The sequence below is a fragment of the Hevea brasiliensis genome, chromosome 16 (assembly GCF_030052815.1).
Source record: "Hevea brasiliensis isolate MT/VB/25A 57/8 chromosome 16, ASM3005281v1, whole genome shotgun sequence".
Taxonomy (NCBI): Eukaryota; Viridiplantae; Streptophyta; class Magnoliopsida; order Malpighiales; family Euphorbiaceae; genus Hevea; species Hevea brasiliensis.
The window spans coordinates 64,958,256-64,982,567 of NC_079508.1; the positions used below are offsets into that span (position 1 = coordinate 64,958,256).

The window sequence follows — 24,312 nt, forward strand, 5'->3', positions numbered from 1 at the left end:
TATTATTATTTTTCAATCTTCCTTAGGGCCGCAGCAACTCCAGTTTGACAAATGCAGCCTTCACTTATTACACACATCTCTTAATTTAATAAAGCGATATTTTTATCTGGATGTGGTCCATCATGGCATAAATTATAAATATGTGAGATTTATGTATTTAATAAGTAAATTTTACTATTTATTTTATATGTTAAACTCATGATAAATGGGATCTAATTAAGAAATTTTTTTTTTAATAAAATCAAATTCAAAATATCTCTTATATATGTATATGTGTGTATAAATTAAACAAAATTGTTGGGCATAAGGGGCAATACAAATTGAGAAGAAAATAATACAGTGCAACTCTTCCATTCAGAAAAAAGGCAAACTAATTATGGTTAATTTTGTAGAAATTTCATTTTGTTTCATGCATAGGGAAAATATTATGTTGAGCAGTTGTAGCTATGGATAAAGTCAGTGATCTCCATTAGCGCAATTACTATTTTCTCTTCTTTTTGTGGGAATCACAGTCCCTTTCTTTCTTTCTTGTTGCATCTTTTTCTATAAAACTTGGTGATAAGATATACTAGCTAGCTATCAATATACACCCACAAATTTAAAGCTAGCTAGCTATCAATATACACCCACAAATTTAAAGCTATTCATTAAGATATGGCCGAAAATTATTGTGAGATTTAAGAAAAGATTTATTCTTATTGGGTTTCTTTTGTTTCATAAAAAATAATTTGTATATGAAAAATATTTTTCATGATGAAAATAATTTTTATTATTTGGTTGTAATATTAAATTAATTATATGTATTTATTTTATTTATGTATAAGTATTTTTACATTTTAATAAGATTATCAAAGTTTACGAAACAGAAAAGAACTTTCTCTTTTAAAAAATAAAAGTCATTTTTAAGAAAAATGACTTAGTTTTCTCTTTAATCACAAAAATATTTTTCGTTAACTAATTTTCTTGAGTGCCTAAAATGCCAAAAAATACGAAAAATATTTTTCAGGAAAATATTTTCTGTAAAATAAACAGAGCATTAGAATGTAAAAAATATTCCTCAATTAAATGTTTAAAATAAGACTCCAATTAAGAGAGTATTTATCTTAATTAATAATTAATTGCTCAAATCAACTTATAAACTTTAAAAATAAATTTATTTGTTTATTTGTAACTTTTTTAGACTTGTAAGTTAAAATAAAAAAAAAAAAAAAAGAAACCAGTTTTTCATTTTAGTGTTTATAAACTAGTTTGACTAAATATTTTATCATATTATTCTTATTTAATTTTTAAAATTTACCACAAATCTTATTTAATATATTTTTAAGTTATTTTAATAATAGATATACTTATAAACTATTTTTTTTTACCAAATACAATAATTATTTATTAGTTACGTATAAATTATTTAACCAAACACATAACTGTTAAAAATTTTAAATATTTATAAATTTAAATTAACTTATAAACACCTAATACTTATAAGCTGATTTTCATAAGTCCAGCTAAATATCCTCTAAATTTAATCTTATTTGAGTGAAATTCTTATCGCAATCATAATTGATGACAAGGAAAAATATTATAAATAAAAAAAATTAAAAAGAGCATAAAATTCAAAAGAAATTGACTCTTATCATTCAAGCTCATGAATGGTGGTATCGTTAAAATAATAAATAATACTTAGTTATGTTTAAAGGAGAATAAAAGATAAAATTAATATATTTATTATTATTGTATTTATTTAACTTATTCTTATGAACTTAGCACTTCCATACTAACAAATATAGTGGATTTGCTACTAACACCTTTCAATGGAAAACTTGTTAACTATATATCCAATAATTACTTGGGGTAGAAACCATCTCATGATGCTGAATTCTACGAGCGCGCGCGCATACATATTCTCTTGCAAATGATCTCATCATGGCATATAATTATGTTCAATAATTTGAGTATATAATTAAGACGTAAGTTCTTATCAACCGAATAAATTAAGCGTCGGATTTAGATCAGTGATTGATTGATAACTAATTTTTCCTATTTTTGAGCTTTCATTCAAGGGATTTTTGATATATTTGATAAACAAGATGGTTCCAGTAGTATTCTTAAATTTAGTAATTTAAAACTATAATTAAAAAAAAATTTAAATTTAACATTTTTAATTGTTGATTTTAAATTTGGGTTTTCAATTACTAATTGTGAATCACTAACATTTAACTATTAATGACAAGGGAAATTTTTATTTAGATCTGATTTATTATGGATCAAAGATACAAATATGTAGAATTTATATATTTAATAAATAGATCCTATTATACATATTGTGTTTTAAGTCCAGGTCTAGACAAAAAAAATCTTAGTAACAGAGAAATTTTTGCCTATACTTGATTTACCAGGCACTTAAACACAAAATAAAAAGCGAATTTTAATGAGAACATCAAAAAAATAATGGAGACATTCAACTTCTGTGTGTTTATATATATATACTATATTTTTGCTAATTAAAGGGTAGCCTGATTAATTTTTTTACATCTTAAATCTTAAAAATACAGAGAGTGGAGAGATTTCAAATTTAAATCTGTCATTTATTTATTTTAAAATTATTCACTATTATAGGAAGGAAGTAAAGGGTTTACCTATTGCTCTATAATCCATCAATTATAATTCAGGCATTTGTGTTTTTATTGAAGTAAAAAATATATGTTTATTACAAAAGCATAGAGTCATTATGATAACACAATAATTATATAAGTATCAAAACTCCACTTTATTCGAATTTGTCAACAAATTAAAGGTGCCAAAATAATGTTCATGCAATATAATATTGGGTCGTGAATTTGTGCAAATATGAAATATGCAAACATTTTGGACAGGATCCTCTTCTACTTTAATCTTTGTACCAACAATTAATTAAGATACTTCCAAAATCATATTGATCACAAAATATGACATGTCTCTTACACAAAATCATCATCATCATCATAATTGTTTGCGGGTTCCGATTAACCTCAAATGAACAATTATATTCTCTCGACAACATATATTTGAAATTTGAAAAAAAAAAAAAAAAAGGAGAGCTTATCATTATCAATCACTTTAAATTAGGACCCACTAATTTGGATTTTAGAAGGTGAAAAAAGAGAAAGAAAAATGAAGACAAAAAAATACCAGACACCAATACTGACATAATCTTCTCAAATAATTGAGCAAATGGTGGGTCTTTTTGTACAGGAGTGTGGTCATTTTCTTCATACCATTCCGTAAAAATCATGCTAAGAGTTGAGCTGAAGCCATAGACCAAAGGAAGCAACCAAAGAAACATTGTGTCCTGTTTTTCAAAGATCGGAAATATCCTAGAAGATCAAACCTTAGGCTCCATTCTACATGCATCCATTTATTAAAAAAATTGTACTTTAATTAGTTAATTAACAACCTGTTTCATTCTAATTAGAAATTTATTTACCCATTTATGCTTCGTTTATTTTACAAAAAAAAAATTAAAAAAAATTCTTATTTATCCATTTAGACTTCATTTGTTTAGTTATATAATGCCTCTTCTGGCTCACTGGATAGTATTGTCTACTTTGACCCATTAAATCTCATGGCTTTATCCCTTGAACTCATTCTTTAAGGTTAAAATATGCGTTATTCAGATTAGAAGGCTTGCCACTTATATGGACCTTCACTTTCTTATTCTTTTTTGATGTGGAACTCGGTTCATTCCTGCCTTTTGCCCTGGACCTCAAACAATGCTCAATCCTTTACTACAACATTCTTTACGTGGCCACTGTCATCCCAAAAAGATGGGTTGTTACAAGTTAAATAACAAAATAAATACAAGCAGGCAATGAATTAAATAGAATATAATGCATAATATCTTTCTTAAGTCACTATCATATACGGACGTCTGTACCTTATATTTTTACATATTTTATGTTCACATTCATTGAATTGACTCACTCAAAAAAATAAAATAAACCAAAGCAAGGCAAGATTTAGGTTGAGATTATATACAAAGAGAGTGATAGAGAAAGTGATATTTTTTAACAACTGTTATGGCTATCAAAGAAAATGGGGTCCAAATGTCCAATCCTTTAGTTTTCATTGTCTTCCAAATTGAATTCATCATTCTACTTATTAATTAAGCACTTAAACAACAACAATTATAATAATAATAATAATAATAATAATAATAATAATAATAATAATAATAATAATAATAATAATAAACATTTAAATGAAATTAATCATTAAAGTTATAGTTTAGTAGGTATAAATGATTCGATTTTTCATCAAGCATTAAATCTATTTTAAACATGTGAAATTATATATAATTATTGCTTTTTTTTAAGTAATTTTCCTATTGGAGAATATATTGATGTTACTGATTTTAGCAAGAGGACAAGGAAAATAATAGAGGTAGGGGGGAAGAAATTTTGAGGCGGATATAATAATAATATTCCTTAGTATTAATTATGAGTTGCTGACCACACCATCATAAGACAATATTAACGTGTGTGTGTGTTTTTTTTTATTATTTTTGAGTTTAGAAATAAATATTAAAAATATTTAATTAAATGACAGAAAATAATATTTTAAAATTACGTTTCATAAAAGGAATTAAAAAAAAATGTTTATATATTCATTAAGTAATTTATTTTTTTTCTAAAAATGAGAACCAGATTCATGGAAGGACAATCATCAGATGGACAAACATCCCCTTTAACAACGAGGAATTTGGGATCTGAAAATTGAGAGAATTGAATTCGATCTCTCGTTGTAACAAAAACATAGAATATTTCTTCTCCCATCTTAGCCTTGTCTCGTTGCAATTTTAGATATTATAACAAATTATAGCTATTTTGGAGAGGCCACATTTATGCAAGTTGTCAAACTATAGGTCAATATTTCAATCGCCAGCACTTAGAAATTATTTTATTATTTTTATATTTAAAATTTATCAATTTTATTTTTAAAATTTTTTAATACTATTTAATTGATATATTTAAAAAATTCATTTTCTCAATTGCAGGTGAGCAACTCTAACAATAAGGCGAGGCAAACCCTTAATCTTTACCCATATAAGTTCATTAAGTTAATAATCTTAATTTCATAGAATAATTACTAATAATGAATTGATTTTAAAATTCAACAGAAAAACCTACATTTTGATAGAATTAAATTCTAGGAACAAAATAATTTATTTTTTACAATGTAAATTATTAATAATAATAACATTTTAAAATTAAATAGTAAATTACCCTTTTAATTGGAATAATTAACCATTATTTATTTTCATTTTAAATTTAATAAAAGCACTTGTAAATTGAGTACAACCGATTGTTTACACAACAGGAAGATAATCACCTTCCTTTTCCATCATAAAAGACACTTGAACTTGAAACTTTCCACTTATTTCCTATACTTAATCACTTTATATATCATGCAAATATTTGCGTATATCTCTTCACGTTAATTACATTCTTCTCAATATACAATAATATTATATACTTTGTGCTATGGAGAAAACCTTACCACAAATATAATTCAAATCGGCATAGGCATGGCCACTAGCCTAGTGGCCACTGGCCATGGAACCCTTAGAGTTCAGATTCCGAATCCTCATATTATTAAAAAAAAAAAAAAAACAAAAAAATTATAAGGTGTTATATATAATTAACTATTCGTACACGTAACCCCTTTTTTTTCACTAAGATGTGCATGATTTTCATCAAACAATGATTTATGCCAACTTTTGTTTTTCTTATACTAATAAATTTGATGAGTATCTTAATTATGTTGTTTGGAAGGCCAACCTGAGTGTTGATTGACAGAGATGGGAGGATGATATGGGAAATGGAGCGGATCTTGGTGCATGCAGACCCCATATGCTTTTCACCTAAAATGAATGCAACATGGAACTAACCTACAAATCTCCATAATTGAAATACATTGTCCATTTGAACACCTTTTCTTAACGTCTTTTGTATTATCCTAACTAGACTTGAAGCTAATCACATGGGTGCAATCTGCTATAATCCCTATTTGTTGAACTCAGTTATACTATACGATATATTCAAGTTGTATATGAGAATTTTACATTATGAAGTAAAAGTTAACAAATTTTTTTTAATAAATAGAAATATTGAATATCAAATAAACTATATTAAAAAATACATAATCTTTCCTATATATAGCTAGAAAAAAAATACATAATCTTGATTTTTTGATAATCTTGATTTCCTAAATATAGCTATATTGAATATAGCTGGAAAAATACATAATCTTTCCTATATATAGATATGATTTAACATTTGATGTTTCAAGTATAAAACTGTTGGGTAATTTTATCTTTTTTCTCGAGGAAGAAGACAACAGACTTTTTAGTGATAATCTAAAACTTATATATATCTACAAAGCAAATTATTGTATATTCTCGCAATAACATGCATCTATCTAGCAATTCTGGAGTTGTTATTTAATATTTGTCTATGAAATTTTTATTTAATAAAATCGATATACATATAACAATTTTATTAAGTAAGACTCACATGAAACAGTAATTTTTAGTTCTTATACAAAATAAAATTTATGTCTAGACATACCCAATCAATCAATCATGCATAATAAAACCTTACCAATTTCAATTGGAAGGCATATTTAACTATCAATTAAAAAAATTTGGAAGCCCTATTATTAATTCCTAATGTCTAATATCTAGTGTTACTTCAATTTAGGCTCAAATTTTATGGTAATTAACAAAAGAAAATGGAGAGCCCTCATTTTGCATTTCAAAAAAAAAAAAAAAAAATTGACATGCAAGTGGAACGCAGTGAAAAGGATAAGCCGGTGAGGGGGCTTTTTTATTAAAAGGGTGCAAAAAAAAAAAAATTATCATAACTCAAAAAGGTGATTATATTGAGTTAAAAAAGAAAAGAGAGAGTGGGATGCTAATGTAAATAGCTTCCCACATCCCACTATTAAAAAAATATTAAAATAATAAAATTTTTAAAAGTAAAAATATAAAAAAGTTATTACACATTATTTAAAATAGCATTTAACTAATTTAATAATTTTTTTTTTATCATTTTCATCGCTTTCACACTCATACTATAATTATCTCACTTGTACTTACACTTATATAGTCAAATTATTGACTAACTAATAATGTAATATAAAAAATATTAATAATTACAAAAGGTAAAAAAAAAATTAAAATTATAAATATTATTTATAAGTAAAATTTATCATAGAAAATTAATAAAATTATTATGGTGAATAAAAAATATTAAATATTTTATAAATAATTGAAAATTGTTATTATTCTATTATTTAGTATTTATTAATTAAATGCATAGTAATGTAAAAGTCTCAAGTTGACTGTAAAACTTCGCTTAATAGTCTGTTTTTTACAGAGTCTATAATAATTATTATTTTCATATCACATTATTAGTTTAGCCAATAACTGAGATAATTATGGTGTGTGTGAGTGTAATAGAGAGAGTAAAAAAAAAAAATATTAAAATAGCCAAACAAACATTATTTTAAGTAGCATGCAGCTGCTCTTTTTATTTTTTTAATTTTTAGAGATTTTATTATTTTATTATTTTTTAACAATAAGAGCTATTTATGTTATCCTCCAGCTTTTTCTCACCTCTGACTCATCATAATCACCCCTTTTTTTTTTTTTTTTTGGTTACAATAATCACCCCTTTTTAATTGGTAAGTCTAAACTCAACCATACGGTAATTTTCTTTTTGGTTTGCACCCTTTCGAGCAAGAAGCTCTCAGCGAGGTATCTACATTCTACGGTTTATGCTTGAGAGGATACTTCCATTGGCCTCTACTGGTTTACTGCCTTGCAGTCAGAAAGCAATTGCCTAATACAGGAGGCTGGGGCATGTGTGGTCCAAACTGCAGTGACATGGAGTGGTCACTGTATGTGTTACCTTATTCGTCATTTGAAGGTGGTGGACCCAGCGCCGTGGTTCACCAGACACATCAACTCCAACACCCCATGTTTCGTATGCGATTGGCTTTCCACCTCCTGCAGCTCTTCATGTGCTACGTGACAGACTTCTTCTATTATAATCCCTCCAAAATCCGCCCCTCTTCACGTTCTCTCCATTACCGTCTTCTAGCAACTCAACACCCTCCTACCTCTTTCTCTCTGAACTCATCCTTTCTTCCCTTCTTTTCCTCTTCACCACCTTCTCTCTCCCATGGTTCCACTCTTCCAATCATGCCTTCTCAGCCCAACTTCCACTTCTCTCTCCCAAGGTATATATAACCACACTACTCCCTTCTTAACACATATATAATATTTTTTAAATAAATTATTTGGTCGAACGAAAGTATATATGTGATATTAAAAATAATTCAATGCGTACTGCAGGTGGATTGGACTGCTTTGCCACGGAAACCGCCATAGTGACAGTAGCGGGAGTAGTGGCGACAACAGCAGCAACAGCAACAACATCAACATCGATGACAATACCGTCTCTAACTCCATAGAATGCTATGCCTGTACCCAGGTTGGCGTTCCTGTCTTCCACTCCACCAGCTGCGACCATGCCCACCAGCCCGAATGGGTGGCCTCTGCCGGCTCATCTCTTGTCCCTATTCAAAACCTGCCCGGCCCCAAGAAGATTCCCCCATCTCGAGCCCAATCACGCTTACCCAAAGGCCCCTTCGAAACCATCCTCGACCCGCGTAGCAAGCGCGTCCAGAAGTGGAACCGCGCGTTCCTTCTGGCACGTGGCATGGCTCTAGCCATTGATCCATTGTTCTTCTATGCGTTATTAATCGGGAGAGGTGGGGCTCCGTGCCTGTACATGGATGGTGGGTTAGCAGCAATTGTGACTGTTCTTCGCACGTGCGTGGACGCAGTGCATTTGTGCCACTTGTGGTTGCAGTTTAGGTTAGCGTACGTGTCGCGGGAATCGCTGGTTGTAGGGTGTGGGAAACTCGTATGGGACGCACGTGCCATCGCCTCCCACTACGTGCGGTCGTTGAAGGGGTTCTGGTTCGATGCGTTCGTGATACTGCCAGTCCCACAGGTGAGTCAAGTTAGAACAGCTAAGTTTGTTTCTCGAACGTTTCTTCTTAACTAAACTTGTCCAATCACCTGTTGCCACGTCAGAAAAACTTTACTGGAACTAACGGCCGAGTTGGGTTATCGAGGTGATGTTATGATATTAAAAAAAGTGTGGGGTACTGGTTTTGGTGATAAGGGTAGCTGTCTGCTCTGATGCATGGTGATCATGTTATGTGTTGGTTTTGTTTGGTTCTAGGTTTCTATATGCTTCTTTGCCACCAAGCTTCGTGAGAGACTTGTAACTTGTGTACTTCCTAGCCAGCAAGATGGTTACCGATTCTCGAAATTCAAGACTTCAAATTTTGGTTATAAAAAAAAAAAAAATAGCATTAGTTTTGATATAATTAAGTGCGATGGCACGATCAATCATGAGGAGAGTATGAAATAATATATAATTTATTCAGTAAATTATATAGTTCACTAGAAAATCAGTTACACAAAAATCAATTAAGTCATGAACAAAGTGATACCCAATCATTTGTTTTATCACTGCCAAATCTTATTTTTGTTTGCTTTCATGGCAACCTGGTAATTACTGTGGGTTGTCAAAATATAAGGAGCGTAATTAAGGTAATAATTAGAGTTTTCTTTGATCATACTGGTTTTGCAGGCTGTATTTTGGTTAGTTCTTCCCAAATTGATAAGAGAAGAGCAGATTAAGCTGATAATGTCAATACTTCTATTGATCTTCATGTTCCAATTTCTCCCTAAAGTGTACCACTGCATTTACTTGATGAGAAAAATGCAGAAGGTTACAGGTTACATCTTCGGTACTATTTGGTGGGGTTTTGGACTTAATCTCATTGCCTACTTCATTGCATCTCATGTATGTAAATTGATCTTCCTTCCTTTTCTTTTCTTTTTTCTTTTTTGACAATATTAAGCTTCATACGACAAATTATGGGAGTGAAAATGAAATGTTTTGTCTACAGGTTGCTGGAGGATGTTGGTATGTTCTTGCTATTCAACGCGCTGCTTCTTGCCTCAGGCAGCAGTGTCAAAGAAGACCAAAGTGTGACCTCTCTCTGTCCTGCTCAGAGGAGATCTGTTATCAGTTTTTGATACCTGCAAGCACAATTGGAAATCCATGCGGTGGTAACTTTACTACCACTGTCAAAAAGCCAATGTGCTTAGATATTACAGGGCCATTCAAGTATGGCATTTATAAAACTGCTCTTCCTGTCATTTCTAGCAATTCTCTGGCTGTCAAGATCCTTTATCCCATATTTTGGGGTTTAATGACTCTCAGGTATTTCATACAAGAAAACTGAAATCATTTCTAGCAATTATTGCCCTCTGAACACTAATATTCATATATATGTGTGTGTGTGTGTGTGTGTGTGTGTGTGTGTGTGTGTGTGTGTGTGTGTTGTTGCGTTTCTATTTATTAATTTGCAGTACCTTTGGCAATGATCTGGAACCCACGAGCAATTGGCTAGAAGTAATGTTCAGTATATGCATAGTGCTCAGTGGTTTAATGCTTTTCACTTTATTGATTGGGAATATCCAGGTGGGTTTCATTCATTGATGTGTTAAAAATTTTTAACTGATTATGATGAATGAAGACTAATAGATGAATGCCATGTATGAAGTTGTTTCTGCATGCTGTCATGGCAAAGAAGAGGAAAATGCAGCTGAGATGCAGAGATATGGAATGGTGGATGAGGCGGAGACAGTTGCCGTCTCGTTTGAGGCAGAGAGTTCGCCATTTTGAACGACAAAGATGGGCAGCCATGGGAGGAGATGATGAGATGGAATTAATCAAGGATTTACCTGAAGGACTCCGAAGAGATATCAAGCGCTACCTTTGCCTAGACCTCATCAAGAAGGTAAAAGACATGACCATTCCCAATGAAATCTTTTGCCCTCTTTGTCAATCTTGTTAATCTACGTTTACCACAACCTGAATTTCTCATCAGGTACCTCTGTTCCACAACTTGGATGATCTTATACTCGACAACATCTGCGACCGGGTTAGGCCCCTTGTATTCTCTAAAGATGAAAAGGTGAAAAACCCAGTTCAGGTTAAATCATTTCACCGCCTTATTAGTAATAGAATGAATTGACAAATTTTCATGGCCCTATGAAGCAGATAATTAGAGAAGGAGACCCTGTGCACAGGGTGGTGTTCATCATTCGCGGGCGTATAAAGAGAAGCCAAAGCCTCAGCAAAGGCATGGTAGCAACAAGTGTTCTTGAATCAGGAGGGTTTCTGGGTGATGAGCTGCTCTCTTGGTGCCTTCGCCGCCCATTTATAGACCGGCTTCCAGCCTCATCTGCTACATTTGTCTGTGTAGAATCCACAGAAGCATTTGGTCTTGATGCAAACCATCTTCGTTACATCACAGATCATTTCCGCTACAAATTTGCCAACGAAAGGCTAAAGCGAACTGCGAGATATTACTCATCGAATTGGCGAACATGGGCAGCAGTGAACATACAATTTGCTTGGCGGCGCTACAGGACGAGGACTAGAGGTCCGGTGAGTCCTCTTGCAGAAAATGGAGACTCTGACCGTCGACTACTTCAGTATGCTGCTATGTTCATGTCAATTAGGCCACATGACCACCTCGAATAAGACCATGTTTAGTTAATCTTCATTTCTCTTTGTTGCTTAATAAAATATTGTTCCTTTCTTAGGGGCAAAATTAGATTTTTTTTTTTTTGTACGATGTGAGCAATTTGAGCATTGGAAAATAGACTCATTCTTCCCAAGTTAATAAAAAGTTTATTTTAGTTTCTTTCACTTTTGCAAGGTGATGGAATCTTCTTCTTTCAAAAATATGAAAAAGGAATCTAAATTTCAGTTAAATTCCCACCTTCCTATGATAACTACTTTTTCTTGGTGAGGGTAAAGAGAGAGATACAAAAAGATAAGGTCTTGATTTCTATGAGAGGTCGATCCCCATTTCCCTCAATATTAGGGGCTGAAAATTTAGGGGACAAAAGCTCCCTCCAATTTTAGCATACAATATCCAAATTCTATACAATTTCTCATAATTTTGGATTTGCACCAAGGCAAAGAAGAAATAACATGGGGCATGTCGTCATCTCCTGGCCCCCGTGAACACGTTTCCCTCAAATTCCATTTTGCAACAGCTATTTCCAGGGCTTCAACATAGCTTCTCTAGACCTGCATGTCCTAGAAATCGCTTCAATTCATTGAATTAGTAACTCGCGCTTAAGTGAGGTATATATACACATCTATTTAAGCTTTTTTGTTTTGGTTCTGTATGCATACATAGAAGCAATTAATTTTAGCTTTGCATGTACCTTTTCCATTTATTTTCAGGCAGGAATCTTAACATTGAAAAGCTAAATGGGTTCGAAGCTTGCAAAGCAGGGGCTAGGAAGGGCTGGGACCTCAAACTTACAACATGCTCAATATTCACTCATCAATTACCTCACCAAGAGTATATATCTTCGTAACTTGGTATCAAAGCATCGAAGGCGAATGTTCGTTGCTGGATATGATCTTGACATGTCATACATCACAGATAAAATATTGGCTATGTCATTCCCTGCCGAACGTATGCGAGCAATGTACCGTAATCCTCTCTGGCAGGTGAAATCTGTGCTGGACATGAGGCATCCGGAGCACTACAAGGTGTTTGATTATAGTGTAATGTTGCTCATTCATGAAGGTTGAAAATGAAATATAATGGTTTTATTTTTATCCTGTACACTCTGCAGGTCTATAATTTATGCATTGAGGAATCTTATGATCCAGCACATTTTCATGGTCGTGTTGAGACATATCCTTTTGATGACAACCATGTCCCACCTCTGGAAATGGTCAAGCAATTTTGTGAAAGTGTTAATTCATGGTTATTACAAGACCCTAAAAATATTGCGGTTGTGCACTGCATGGTAAGAGACTCTTGCAGATACATATATATATATATATATATATATATATATATATATATATATATATATATATATATATATATATATATATATGTATATTTTACATTTGGCTGCAACTTTCCTTTATCTAGTTAAATGGTTTAACCTTGCAGGCAGGTAAAGGTAGAACAGGCTTAATGGTGTGTGCCTACCTTGTTTACAGTGGCATGACAGCAGAGGAGGCTCTTCAATTGTATGCAAATAAACGGACGACAAACAATGAAGGAGTAAGAACAATCAATTATAAGTCCTTTTATAGTTTTATTCACCAATTTTGATACAAATTCTTAAGCTGAACAAAAATTGAAGACCAATCACTTGTTTTCTGCTGACAGGTCTCCATACCAAGCCAACGCCGTTATGTGGGGTATTGGGCAAGTGTACTTTCTTTTCCTAAGGGAATTGGTGATGGACCTCCTAAAGCAAACTTGCCTCAACCTTGTAGCAGAGAACTGCGCCGAATTCGTCTTTATGACATGGTTAACACTGACTCAATCTTCTTTGTGGTCTCAGAGTTGGAAGAGGTAATTAACTGATTAATTTAAGTCGCAGTGTCCCATCCTCACTTTCAATAGCATCAGGTCTCGATACTGATTCTTATTTGACAGGTTCCCAGCCAGGTATACCGTCCGTCAGAGGAAGTTGCTAAAGGTTGCTGCAGACCTATTACGAAAGGATATCAGAGAAATAATAGTCCTCGCTACTATATCTCTTTCATTGAAGGTGATGAAGAAGAGAAGAAGTGCGAAGTAGAAGAACCACACGTTGTTGTTCAAATGGACACAGAACGTGCCATCATCGATCAGGAGAACTGTCTAGAATACTACTTCAATAAACCTGTAGAGGTTAAAGGAGATGTGCGTGTTATATTCTACCAGAAAATGATCGGAGGCCGGCTTTTCTACGTCTGCTTCAACACAGCTTTCATCAAGAATAGCTTGCTACAGGTAAATTTTACTGTTCCTGAACTTTAATTACAGGCTTGTGCACACCAATATGCAATATTAATATGCTCAAGAACTTGCAGTTCTCAGTGAGAGATTTGGATAAACTTGGGAAGAAGGGTAAATCAATATGTGGGTCTGCCTTCTGCTTGGAGCTGCTATTTGGTCCAGCTAATTCAAAGCCTGCACGCTTTCCTTCATCTTCTGATGAGAATGAAGATAGTCCAAGTGACGATTGTTTCTGAAATCTTTTTCAAAATGAATACAGTTAATTAGACATCCTCCTCTATCAAGATGTATCATCAGACGTTGTCTTGCTGTCTAGTTTTTCATGGACGGCATGTCCAAACAAGAAGAGGAAGTTTTGTATCTTAGGTTTCTGCTGAGGGCATTTTGCAAAAGATCAAATGTGCTTCGTTTTTCTGTTTATATATACATATATATAAAATCATGCGGATGTCTAAATTACATTTCTTTTTGGTGGTTCTGTTTGTATTGCCAATGCCATTGCCCATTTATTTTGTTTTGATTTGAAAGAGTTGGCTTAGTTCTAGCTCATCCTTGTAAAAGAATTTTGTGCAGGAAAGGACGAACTGTTACAACCCTTCACCATTCTTCCATATAATCTATTAAATTGAATTAAACCAAAGTACATATAAATATATTTATTTATATATTTTAATAAATATTAATGAGAAGCGGGCACTAAGATATGAATACCATCAATTATAATTTTTTTCTCTAATACTTAAAAATAATATTCTAATAAATAACTATTAATTTTTACAATAATACTTTTTATTAACAAAAATTTTCAATACAGTATTTTACATTAATTACACAATCTCACATGCAACCAAAAATTTAGTATATTAAATTTATTAACCTCTGAAGCACGTGAAGAAATGAAATATAATATTAAAATACATATAATTTATTATTATAAATATATTGCATATTTAACTATATTAAAATTATACAATTTATCTAAAAAATATAACAACTAAATATATAAAAAAATTTTTTGCCGCATTCTTTATTTAGTAAATTTGATACAATTATTTGCTCAATTATTTTTAAAACTCAAAATCATATTAAGGTAGTAAAATAAATTCATATCTATGTAATTTGATTTTTATGATATTGATTTTGTTGAATTATAATTTTTCTGTAACACCCCTGATTTTTTTATATATTATTATTGGGCTTCGTGTAGGTATCCTCAATTCGCGGAAATTCGACAGTTGTCCGGATCTGTGAATTTCCGGCCAGACAGACCAGCTACCGGAAAAGTCTCCGAATTGGATCTAGGTTTTGGCTACCCCACCATTGTCAGGCATCCCGAGCGTTCGAAGTCGGAATCGGCAAAGGTAAACCCGAACCTTGCTTTTTCGTAATTTTCTAGTGCTTGAATAGGATTAAAAATCCATAAAATATTCGTGGTAGCTTAGAAAATTACGATTCTTTTTGCAATAGCTTAGTAATATTGCTAAGGACCGCGGGGCAAAGTTTTATAATTTTTAGAGCTTGTTTGGGCAGTTTTTGCAAAAATGAACAATAATAAGGACTAAATTGAAAGTTTGCGTATTGTGATGGATGATTGATTTGATGGGCCGGGAGGGCTGTGTGATATGATTGAGCGGTTGATATATGGATTGTGAATATAGAAGTGCGTTTTTAGCCCTTTGCGAGTTGGGTAGGTCCTAGGTATAGGGAGATTCTGCGGATTTTGTACGACTTAGGGCGTACTTGATCTTTTTCTTTGTTTGTATTGAGTCAAATTTATTAAATAGATGTAATGTAATTGTCAGGTGAGCCGGGACAACCTTCTTCCTCCGCCCAGCCGCCACAGTAATTTGTCGTCAAGTTTGTGAGTAAAATATTAATTTTAATTGTAATTTCGATATTATTATATGTTCAGCATGCCCATGCATCACTTATATGCATATATTTATGTAGTTAAACTCTAGGCACGATTTATGTTGCATTCATAGCATTAATGTGCCATGAGTGTTGTTGTGGTAATTTGGAGCAGCGGTGTCGTGCGTTGGCGTGCGTGTGATGTGGTGTGGACTATGGATAGGGCGGGGTAGTCACGGCTTGAGTTCTTGTTGGGACCCGTTCCTTCGAGGGGTAGTCACGGCAGAGTTCTTATTTGGGACCCTCGATTTGGTTTATTAAGCGAAAGTCGGCTTGAGTTCTTGGGCACGAGGTTGGATTTAAGAGAGTCGTATAGGGATCGGCTCCCAATATATTATGATTGATGCTACGAGTGCGTGAGTGCTCCAAATTACCTTTTGATGCTATGATGTGAATATGATGTTGATGTTGCATTTCACTCTACAGTGCATTAGTTCTGAGATAGTTATAGATATTATGGTTAAAATTGATATTTTACTCTCTGAGTCGAACGCTCACTCCTGTTCAAAAATTTTTACAGGCCGCAGGAGGATATTTTATTCTGGGTTAACATGCTTTTATACTTCGCAGGTTGTTTATCGATATTTGTGTAATTTTATGTACTCCTAGAATTTCCGCATGTATTAGCAGTAATTATTTGAATTTGGTCTGTAATATTATTATCATGTTGGACCTGTAAACTTAATATTCTATGTCGGTTTGATGGATTGGATGAGGGAGTTGAGCTCCCATTTATTATTATGTTGATGAGTATGTGGAGGGTGAGCTGAGCTCCCCAATTGACTATATATTGTGTTTACAGGTCGGGTGAGTCGAAAACTCCCCGTTGGTAAGTCCATTTTATGGCCGGACTCTGTCCGTTTGTTTTCTTGATATTGGGCCCAAATGGGTCTTAGAGTTGGGTTAATGAACAGTTAGGCTTACTACGGGCCTCGGGGCTTTAAGGTGGCCAGTCCTAGTCTTGGGTCCGGCCCATAGGTTGGGTCGTGACAAATGTGGTATCAGAGCTTAGGCTCCAGATTCTTAGGGAAAAGTTGTCTAAGTGTTGGGAAGAGTCTACTAGGAGTCACATGCGGAGTATAGGATTCTGTTTCGTCTTTTCCTGTAATTCTTTGTTTCTAGATTCTACGTTATACCTCGGAAATATAAGATTACCTCGGTTAGTGTCTTGATTTTAGTGGAGTAAACAGAAATGTGAAATAGATTTAGTAGACATGTGAGATCTATCATGAGGATACGTACTCCAAGAAATGTTATATTTTTGTCAGTATGGGTTGAAATGGTGTGCCCATTTCCTGTAAGACACGAGTACATAAAAGTGAGTCTTAAAAATCTGATTGCCTAGATAAGGATGAGGATACCACTCTTGGCGGTCATCGGTAGATGACCCGATCGAGAATAAGTTTGTGATAATAGAAGATTCGGAGAGATAAGAAATTAGGAGACCTAGTGCATCGGGGCGTATCGTAGTAACTATACAATGTTCTCGATGTCCGCTCTGTAGTCTGCAGTCTGATCAGACATGAGATTATTGTGTAGAGCTGCGTGCATCCCGTGGTGCTCCATAATGAGGGTGTTTGAGATGGCTTCTGTTTTGGTACGATTATGCGAGCAGAGTTCTATATTTGCAGAGGAGTTGGGAACTCTGGCTAAGAGTCTAGAGTTAGAATATTGAAAGGTCACGGTTGGGTGATAACTAGAGTCGGTGACTCGATTACTGACATGAGCTAGAGTTACATCAAGAGTTGCCATCAGACCAGAGGTTTCGGACTAGTTGCAAAGTAAAGGTGACACTTATAGAGTGAGAATAGTATACCTTGTGTGTATCAGTATGGAATAAAGTACAACTCTACTACCTAGAGAAGGTCGAAACTATGAATTGATGATTTATAGAGCTATGATATGATAAAAGAGTCATTAACTTGACATGGTTCTGGCAAGGTGGTAGATGTAGTACCTTTGTTGCGACAAGTTAGGATATAGTCCTATCTTTTGGAATGGATCGAAGGTTATTACGATAATGATGACTTATGGAATAGTGTCCCGGATGGGATGTAGAGTGTGGTAGAGAGTAGTTGGCTCGGGTATCCTGGAGAGGATACAAGTTCCATTATAGGAATCATATATAATCAGATCACGATGGATGTAAATCCTTTGAATTGGATGACGGGTTTGGGTGCCCGGAATCTTAAGTTTTGGCTAATTGAATAAATATAGAAAATAATAATAATAATAATGATAATGATAACAACAAATAAATAAAATTACTGCAGAATCGGTTCGAGGTAGTAAGGATATTATGTAAGCTAAAGGATAAGAATAGAGATCATACGATAAAGGTATGATTGTCATTTCCTGAGTTCTTTTGTAACTTCATATTGTTCAAAACAATAGTATAATCTAATTATAATAGTGTTAAGAGTAATAAATTAGCGAAGATAAATCACAGAAGGCCATTGAATAGAGAAAGTGCAGAATGAAAGTTTGGACAATTGATTGCAGATGCAATATAATTTAAATGCCAGTGGAAGTACTAGCTAGAGTGGTCAAATGACCAAATCTGAGTATACAGACATATGATAACGCCAGAGACTCGAAGATATAGTCGACAAAATGCAATTTGTCATGTTAGGAAGAAGAATGGAACCAGGGATAGAATAGTTAAGTTCTATTTTGGATAAGAAAAAGGAAATAAATGAAAGGACAACCTAAAGGGCGCGTAACAAAAGGAACAAAGTTAAGATATAGGGTAGGCTAAGTGTTATTCTTGGCAAGGAGAATGACAATGATGCAAAACCAAAAATGGGACCACATTAGTAAGAAACGATGATGGAGGTATGTAATACAATAATAATGAGTAAAAGCTAGAAGGTGTGCGATGATATTGTGGACTATCTAATTAGGCAGAGAAGAAGAAGTTAGTAAGTAGTAAGTTTAATAAAAGTTAATCTAAGGGATCAAAAAGGTATGATGAGAGGAAAAGAATGATAGATAATGACACAGAGGCTTTAAGTTAGACTTTTGAGATAGTGACAAGGTAGTTAGAGGTTCATTATGAATGTCAGGCAAACATTTTTAGTGTGATCAACAGAATCACTTTGTAGTAAAGCAATAACGACATGACAACAGTAGGGGTAGAACGAGAAGTGACAAGTCTGGGTGGTTATAAATCACTAGAAAGTTCAAGGATCAAACTAATGACCATAGATAAGATTAGAATTAGTGTTGGAAGAATTTATTAGTGAGAGAAATCTTTCAGGAATCAACAAAAGTTAAGAGCACAATATAAACGATGATAGATATGAATCATTGGTCGAGTATAAGTAAAGTTAATAAATTATAAAATATTATGTCAGGAAGGACAATGGTTCGGTAAAGAGTTCATGCAGATGACATCTTATAGGTAGAGCACAATTGTGCTAGGAGATGATGAAATTTGAAGAGAAAGACCAAGAAACATAGGTTAAACATTATTATATGGACAATCGAGCGTAGTTGAGTATAAGAGGATATTTTCTTTCTTTTCAAGTTTAGCTTGTGCTTTTGGTTCTAGAAGGTTATATAAGGAACAGAAACTGAGTCAAGGAGACCTAGTTATTGAGAGTTTAGTAGGCACAAATTCATACATAATTTCCTGATATGAGAATGACAGTAAGTGCATACCTAGTATTAAGTATGAAAGGACGAAAAGAGTAATGACAGGAGTTAAATTGAGTTAGCTACTAAGGCTTGCAACTGTTTTAAACTATGAAATTTGGAGGAAGTACTATTTATGGTTGAGATTCAATAGATGAAATTGTTGCTGATGGGTAATTTGAGGTTGAAGTTTAGAAAGCTATGAGCAGTATATATGATTATATTAAGGAGAATGAACACGTGAAGTATCTTGTTTGGAATTAAGGCATGACACATATTTCCTAAAGCCGTGTTAGTTCAGATGGAACTTATAGTTTATGGGGCTCATATTCATCCAGGATAAGCAATTTCCTACTAAGGCTGATAGGGAATGATAATGTTCTGATAGTTAAGTTGGAAAAAAGGGGATACAAGAAAAAAAAAAATTTTCTATGGGTAATTATAAGTGTTACATAAGGTGAAGAATGTGCTGGTAGGAGTAAATCATAGGGTTAGAATTCTTGAAGTAATGAAACTAGTATTCAAGATAAGACTAAGAAATAAAAAGAAAGTTAAAGTTGATGATGGGATAGACATCTTTGAAGGAAAAGGTGTAAGGATGAGATAGGACTAAAATTAAGGAATAAGTACAGCAGGTTAAAATGATACCAACAATACCAAAAATAGGAAAAGGGAAGTGGATAAGATGCAAAGGACAGGAAGAGAGCTCGATAGAGTCAGTTATAATGATGAGGATAAGGAGTGTCTAACCACTGCCCCTGTGTTAACACTACCTATGAGCGGTGAAGGATACACCGTGTCTTGTGACGCCTCGAGTTGGCCTAGGGTGTGTTTTGATGCGGAATGGAAAAGTAGTGGCTTATGCTTCAAGGCGGTGAAGAGGCATGAGCAGAACTATCCCACCCATGATTTGGAAATGGCGGCTGTAGTCTTTGCACTAAAAATCTGGAGACACTACCTGTATGGTGAAGTGTGCGAGATATACACCGACCATAAGAGTTTGAAGTACATCTTCCAACAGAGGGATTTAAACTTGAGACAGAGGAGATGGATGGAGCTTCTGGAAGACTATGATTGCCCCATCCAGTACCACCCTGGGAAGGCCAATGTAGTAGCAGATGCTTTAAGTAGAAAATCTTACGCGGTTTGGCGCACATTTGTGAGAGAAGAGACCGTTGATTCAGGAAGTACATGAGTTGATGGATCAAGGTTTAATCCTAGATCTTTCAGATGAGGAGGTCTTGTTGGCTCATTTTTCAGTGAGGCCAGACTTGCGAGATAGAGTTAGAGTTTCCCAATACAGAGACCAACAATTAATGAAGATCATAGAAAGAGTACAGCAAGGTGAAGGTGCTGAGTTTGGATTTGCCAATGATGGTGCCCTAGTGCAAGGTTCTAGGATATGTGTGCCCGATGTGGACAATCTCAGAGATGAAATCATGCGAGAGGCACACTATAAACTGTACAATGTCCACGAGTTCCACCAAAATGTACCATGATGTGAAAGATAGCTCTTTGGTGGAATGGCATGAAGAGAGACATAGCAGACTTTGTGTCCAAGTGCTTGACTTGTCAGAAGGTGAAGTTTCAACATCAGAGACCGTCAGGGAAGTTGCAAGAGCTCCCTATCCCAGAATGGAAGTGGGAAATGATCACTATGGATTTTGTGACTGGGTTGCCTCGTACCACGCGAGGATATGATTCGATATGGGTGATTGTAGACCGTTTAACCAAATCAGCTCACTTCTTGCCTGTAAAGACTACATACTCTGTGGCACAGTACGCCGGGATCTACATTCGAGAAATAGTCAGATTGCATGGAGTTTCGGCTTCCATAATATCTGACAGAGGGCCCCAGTTCACTTCTCGGTTTTGGAGAAAATTGCAGGAGGCACTTGGCACACAGTTGAACTTCAGTACGGCTTTCCACCCTCAGACAGACGGACAGTCCGAAAGGACAATCCAAACACTGGAAGACATGCTTCGCATGAGTGTTTTGGATTTTGGAGGTCGATGGGATGATCAACTAGCTTTGGTGGAGTTTGCCTACAACAACCGTTATCACTCCAGCATAGGGATGCCACCCTATGAGGCACTATATGGAAGAAAGTGTAGGTCTCCTCTGTGTTGGACGAAAATGGGGGAAGCGAAGGTGCATGATGTAGACCTAGTGCAGTACACTTCAGAGATAGTTCCTTTAATCAGGGAACGATTGAAAACAGCTTTGTGAGCGAGAAGAGTTATGCACGGACCCAGACGGAGGATGTGGAGTTTGCGATGGCGACTATGTATTCTGAAGGTTTCTCCAATGAAGGAGTCGTGATATTTGGAAAGAAGGGCAAGTTTGCACCTCGGTATATTGGACCTTTTGAGGTTCTTGATAGAGTTGGAGCGATTGTCTACGGTTGGAACTACCACCCAACCTTTCTCACGTTCATCCCGTATTTCACATCTCCATGCTCAGGAAGTACATCCCAGATCCTCCCCATATACTACGGCAGGATGTAATAGAGCTAAAAGAGAACTTGACCTTTGAGGAGCAACCTGTAGCCATAGTGGACTACCAAGTGAGACAGCTAAGATCAAAACAGATCCCTATGGTTAAGGTTTTGTGGAGGAGTCAATCAGTGGAAGAGTGCACTTGGGAGTTAGAACGGGACATGCGTAGCAAGTACCCTTATCTGTTCAATGTATAATCATGTGCTTTATTCTGCCTTGTGTAAAATTCGAGGACGAATTTTCTGTAAGGGGGGAAGAATGTAACACCCCTGATTTTTTTATATATTATTATTGGGCTTCGTGTAGGTATCCTCAATTCGCGGAAATTCGACAGTTGTGGGATGCGTGAATTTCCGGCGAACAGACCAGACTCTGAAAAAGTCTCCGAATTGGATCTATTTTGGCTACCCCACCATTGTCAGGCATCCCGAGCGCGTTCCCGAAGTCGGAATCGGCAAAGGTAAACCCGAACCTTGCTTTTTCGTAATTTTCTAGTGCTTGAATAGGATTAAAAATCCATAAAATATTCGTGGTAGCTTAGAAAATTACTATTCTTTTGCAATAGCTTAGTAATATTGCTAAGGACCATGAGGCAAAGTTTTATAATTTTTAGAGCTTGTTTGGGCAGTTTTTGCAAAAATGAACAATAATAAGGACTAAATTGAAAGTTTGCGTATTGTGATGGATGATTGATTTGATGGGCCCAGGAGGGGCTGTGTGATATGATTGAACGGTTGATATATGGATTGTGAATATAGAAGTGCGTTTTTAGCCCTTTTGCAGGTTGGGTAGGTCCTAGGTATAGGGGAGATTCTGCCGGATTTTCTACGACTTAGGGCGTGCTTGATCTTTTCTTTGTTTGTATTGAGTCAAATTTATTAAATAGATGTAATGTAATTGTCAGGTGAGCCGGGACAGCCTTCTTCCTCCGCCCAGCCGCCACAGTAATTTGTCGTCAAGTTTGTGAGTAAAATATTAATTTTAATTGTAATTTCGATATTATTATATGTTCAGCATGCCCATGCATCACTTATATGCATATATTTATGTAGTTAAACTCTAGGCACGATTTATGTTGCATTCATAACTGTTAATGTGCCATGAGTGTTGTTGTGGTAATTTGGAGCAGTGTGCGTGCGTTGGCGTGCGTGTGATGTGGTGTGGACTATGGACAGGACGGGGTAGTCACGGCTTGAGTTCTTCGCTGGGACCCGTTCCTTCGAGGGGTAGTCACGGCTTGAGTTCTTCGCTGGGACCCTCGATTTGGTTTATTAAGCGAAAGTCCGGCTTGAGTTCTTCGCTGGCACCAGGTTGGATTTAAGAGAGCTGTATAGGGGATCAGCTCCCAATATATTATGATTGATGCTACAGGGTGCGTGAGTGCTCCAAATTACCTTTTTGATGCTATGATGTGAATATGATGTTGATGTTGCATTTCACTCTACATAGTGCATTAGTTCTGAGATAGTTATAGAGATTATGGTTAAAATTGATATTTTACTCTCGAGTCGACGCTCACTCCTGTTCAAAAATTTTTACAGGCCGCAGGAGGATATTTTATTCTGGGTTAACCTGCTTTTATACTTCGCAGGTTGTTTATCGATATTTGTGTAATTTTATGTACTCCTAGAATTTCCGCATGTGTTAGCAGTAATTATTTGAATTTGGTCTGTAATATTATTATCATGTTGGACCTGTAAACTTAATATTCTATGTCTGTTTGATGGATTGGATGAGGGAGCTGAGCTCCCATTTATTATTATGTTGATGAGTATGTGGAGGGTGAGCTGAGCTCCCCAATTGACTATATATTGTGTTTACAGGTCGGGTGAGTCGAAAACTCCCCGTTGGTAAGTCCATTTTATGGCCGGACTCTGTCCGTTTGTTTTCTTGATATTGGGCCCAAATGGGTCTTAGAGTTGGGTTAATGAACAGTTAGGCTTACTACGGGCCTCGGGGGCTTTAAGCTGGCCCAGGTCCTAGTGCCGGTCCGGCCCATAGGTTGGGTCGTGACATTTTCGATATAGCTTATTTTTTTAAGATATCAATTTTTTTAAAACTAAAATTTTATTAACATCAATTTTATTTAAAACAACATTTTTAATATACATAAAAAGAAACTTTTTATTCGATTACTATTTTTAAATTTTAATATAGTTAAATAAGATGTGAGTTTCGTTATATAAAAATTTTTTATTACGATTTTTACTTTTTATGTAACACCCCTATTGGTATAGCCTGGTATATTTCACTGTTCCGGTGACCGGTGTTGGTCCGGACAAATAAAGAGATTAGAGCCACACTTAAGAC

The 24,312-nt window shown here is 34.7% G+C and overlaps 2 protein-coding genes and 1 long non-coding RNA gene across 3 annotated transcripts; all 3 read left to right on the forward strand.

Annotated features, from left to right (window-relative positions):
* The first annotated feature begins 7,906 nt into the window (after positions 1–7,906).
* Positions 7,907–11,840, forward strand: LOC110666186 (cyclic nucleotide-gated ion channel 2). The gene is made up of 8 exons (XM_021826596.2): positions 7,907–8,277; positions 8,393–9,056; positions 9,705–9,920; positions 10,027–10,343; positions 10,493–10,604; positions 10,687–10,923; positions 11,014–11,100; positions 11,187–11,840. Exons 1-8 carry the CDS (start codon positions 7,922–7,924, stop codon positions 11,670–11,672), a joined length of 2,475 nt encoding a protein of 824 aa, XP_021682288.2. The 5' UTR covers positions 7,907–7,921; the 3' UTR covers positions 11,673–11,840.
* A 134-nt stretch (positions 11,841–11,974) lies between these two features.
* LOC110666213 (phosphatidylinositol 3,4,5-trisphosphate 3-phosphatase and protein-tyrosine-phosphatase PTEN1) lies at positions 11,975–14,531 on the forward strand. Its single transcript, XM_021826629.2, has 7 exons — positions 11,975–12,284; positions 12,387–12,701; positions 12,788–12,964; positions 13,117–13,230; positions 13,339–13,527; positions 13,612–13,950; positions 14,031–14,531. Exons 2-7 carry the CDS (start codon positions 12,414–12,416, stop codon positions 14,190–14,192), a joined length of 1,269 nt encoding a protein of 422 aa, XP_021682321.1. The 5' UTR covers positions 11,975–12,284; positions 12,387–12,413; the 3' UTR covers positions 14,193–14,531.
* An 8,373-nt stretch (positions 14,532–22,904) lies between these two features.
* On the forward strand, positions 22,905–23,764 carry LOC131174532 (uncharacterized). Its single transcript, XR_009144884.1, has 2 exons — positions 22,905–22,965; positions 23,544–23,764. It is a non-coding gene; the product is annotated as an uncharacterized LOC131174532 (long non-coding RNA).
* The last annotated feature ends 548 nt before the right edge of the window (positions 23,765–24,312 follow it).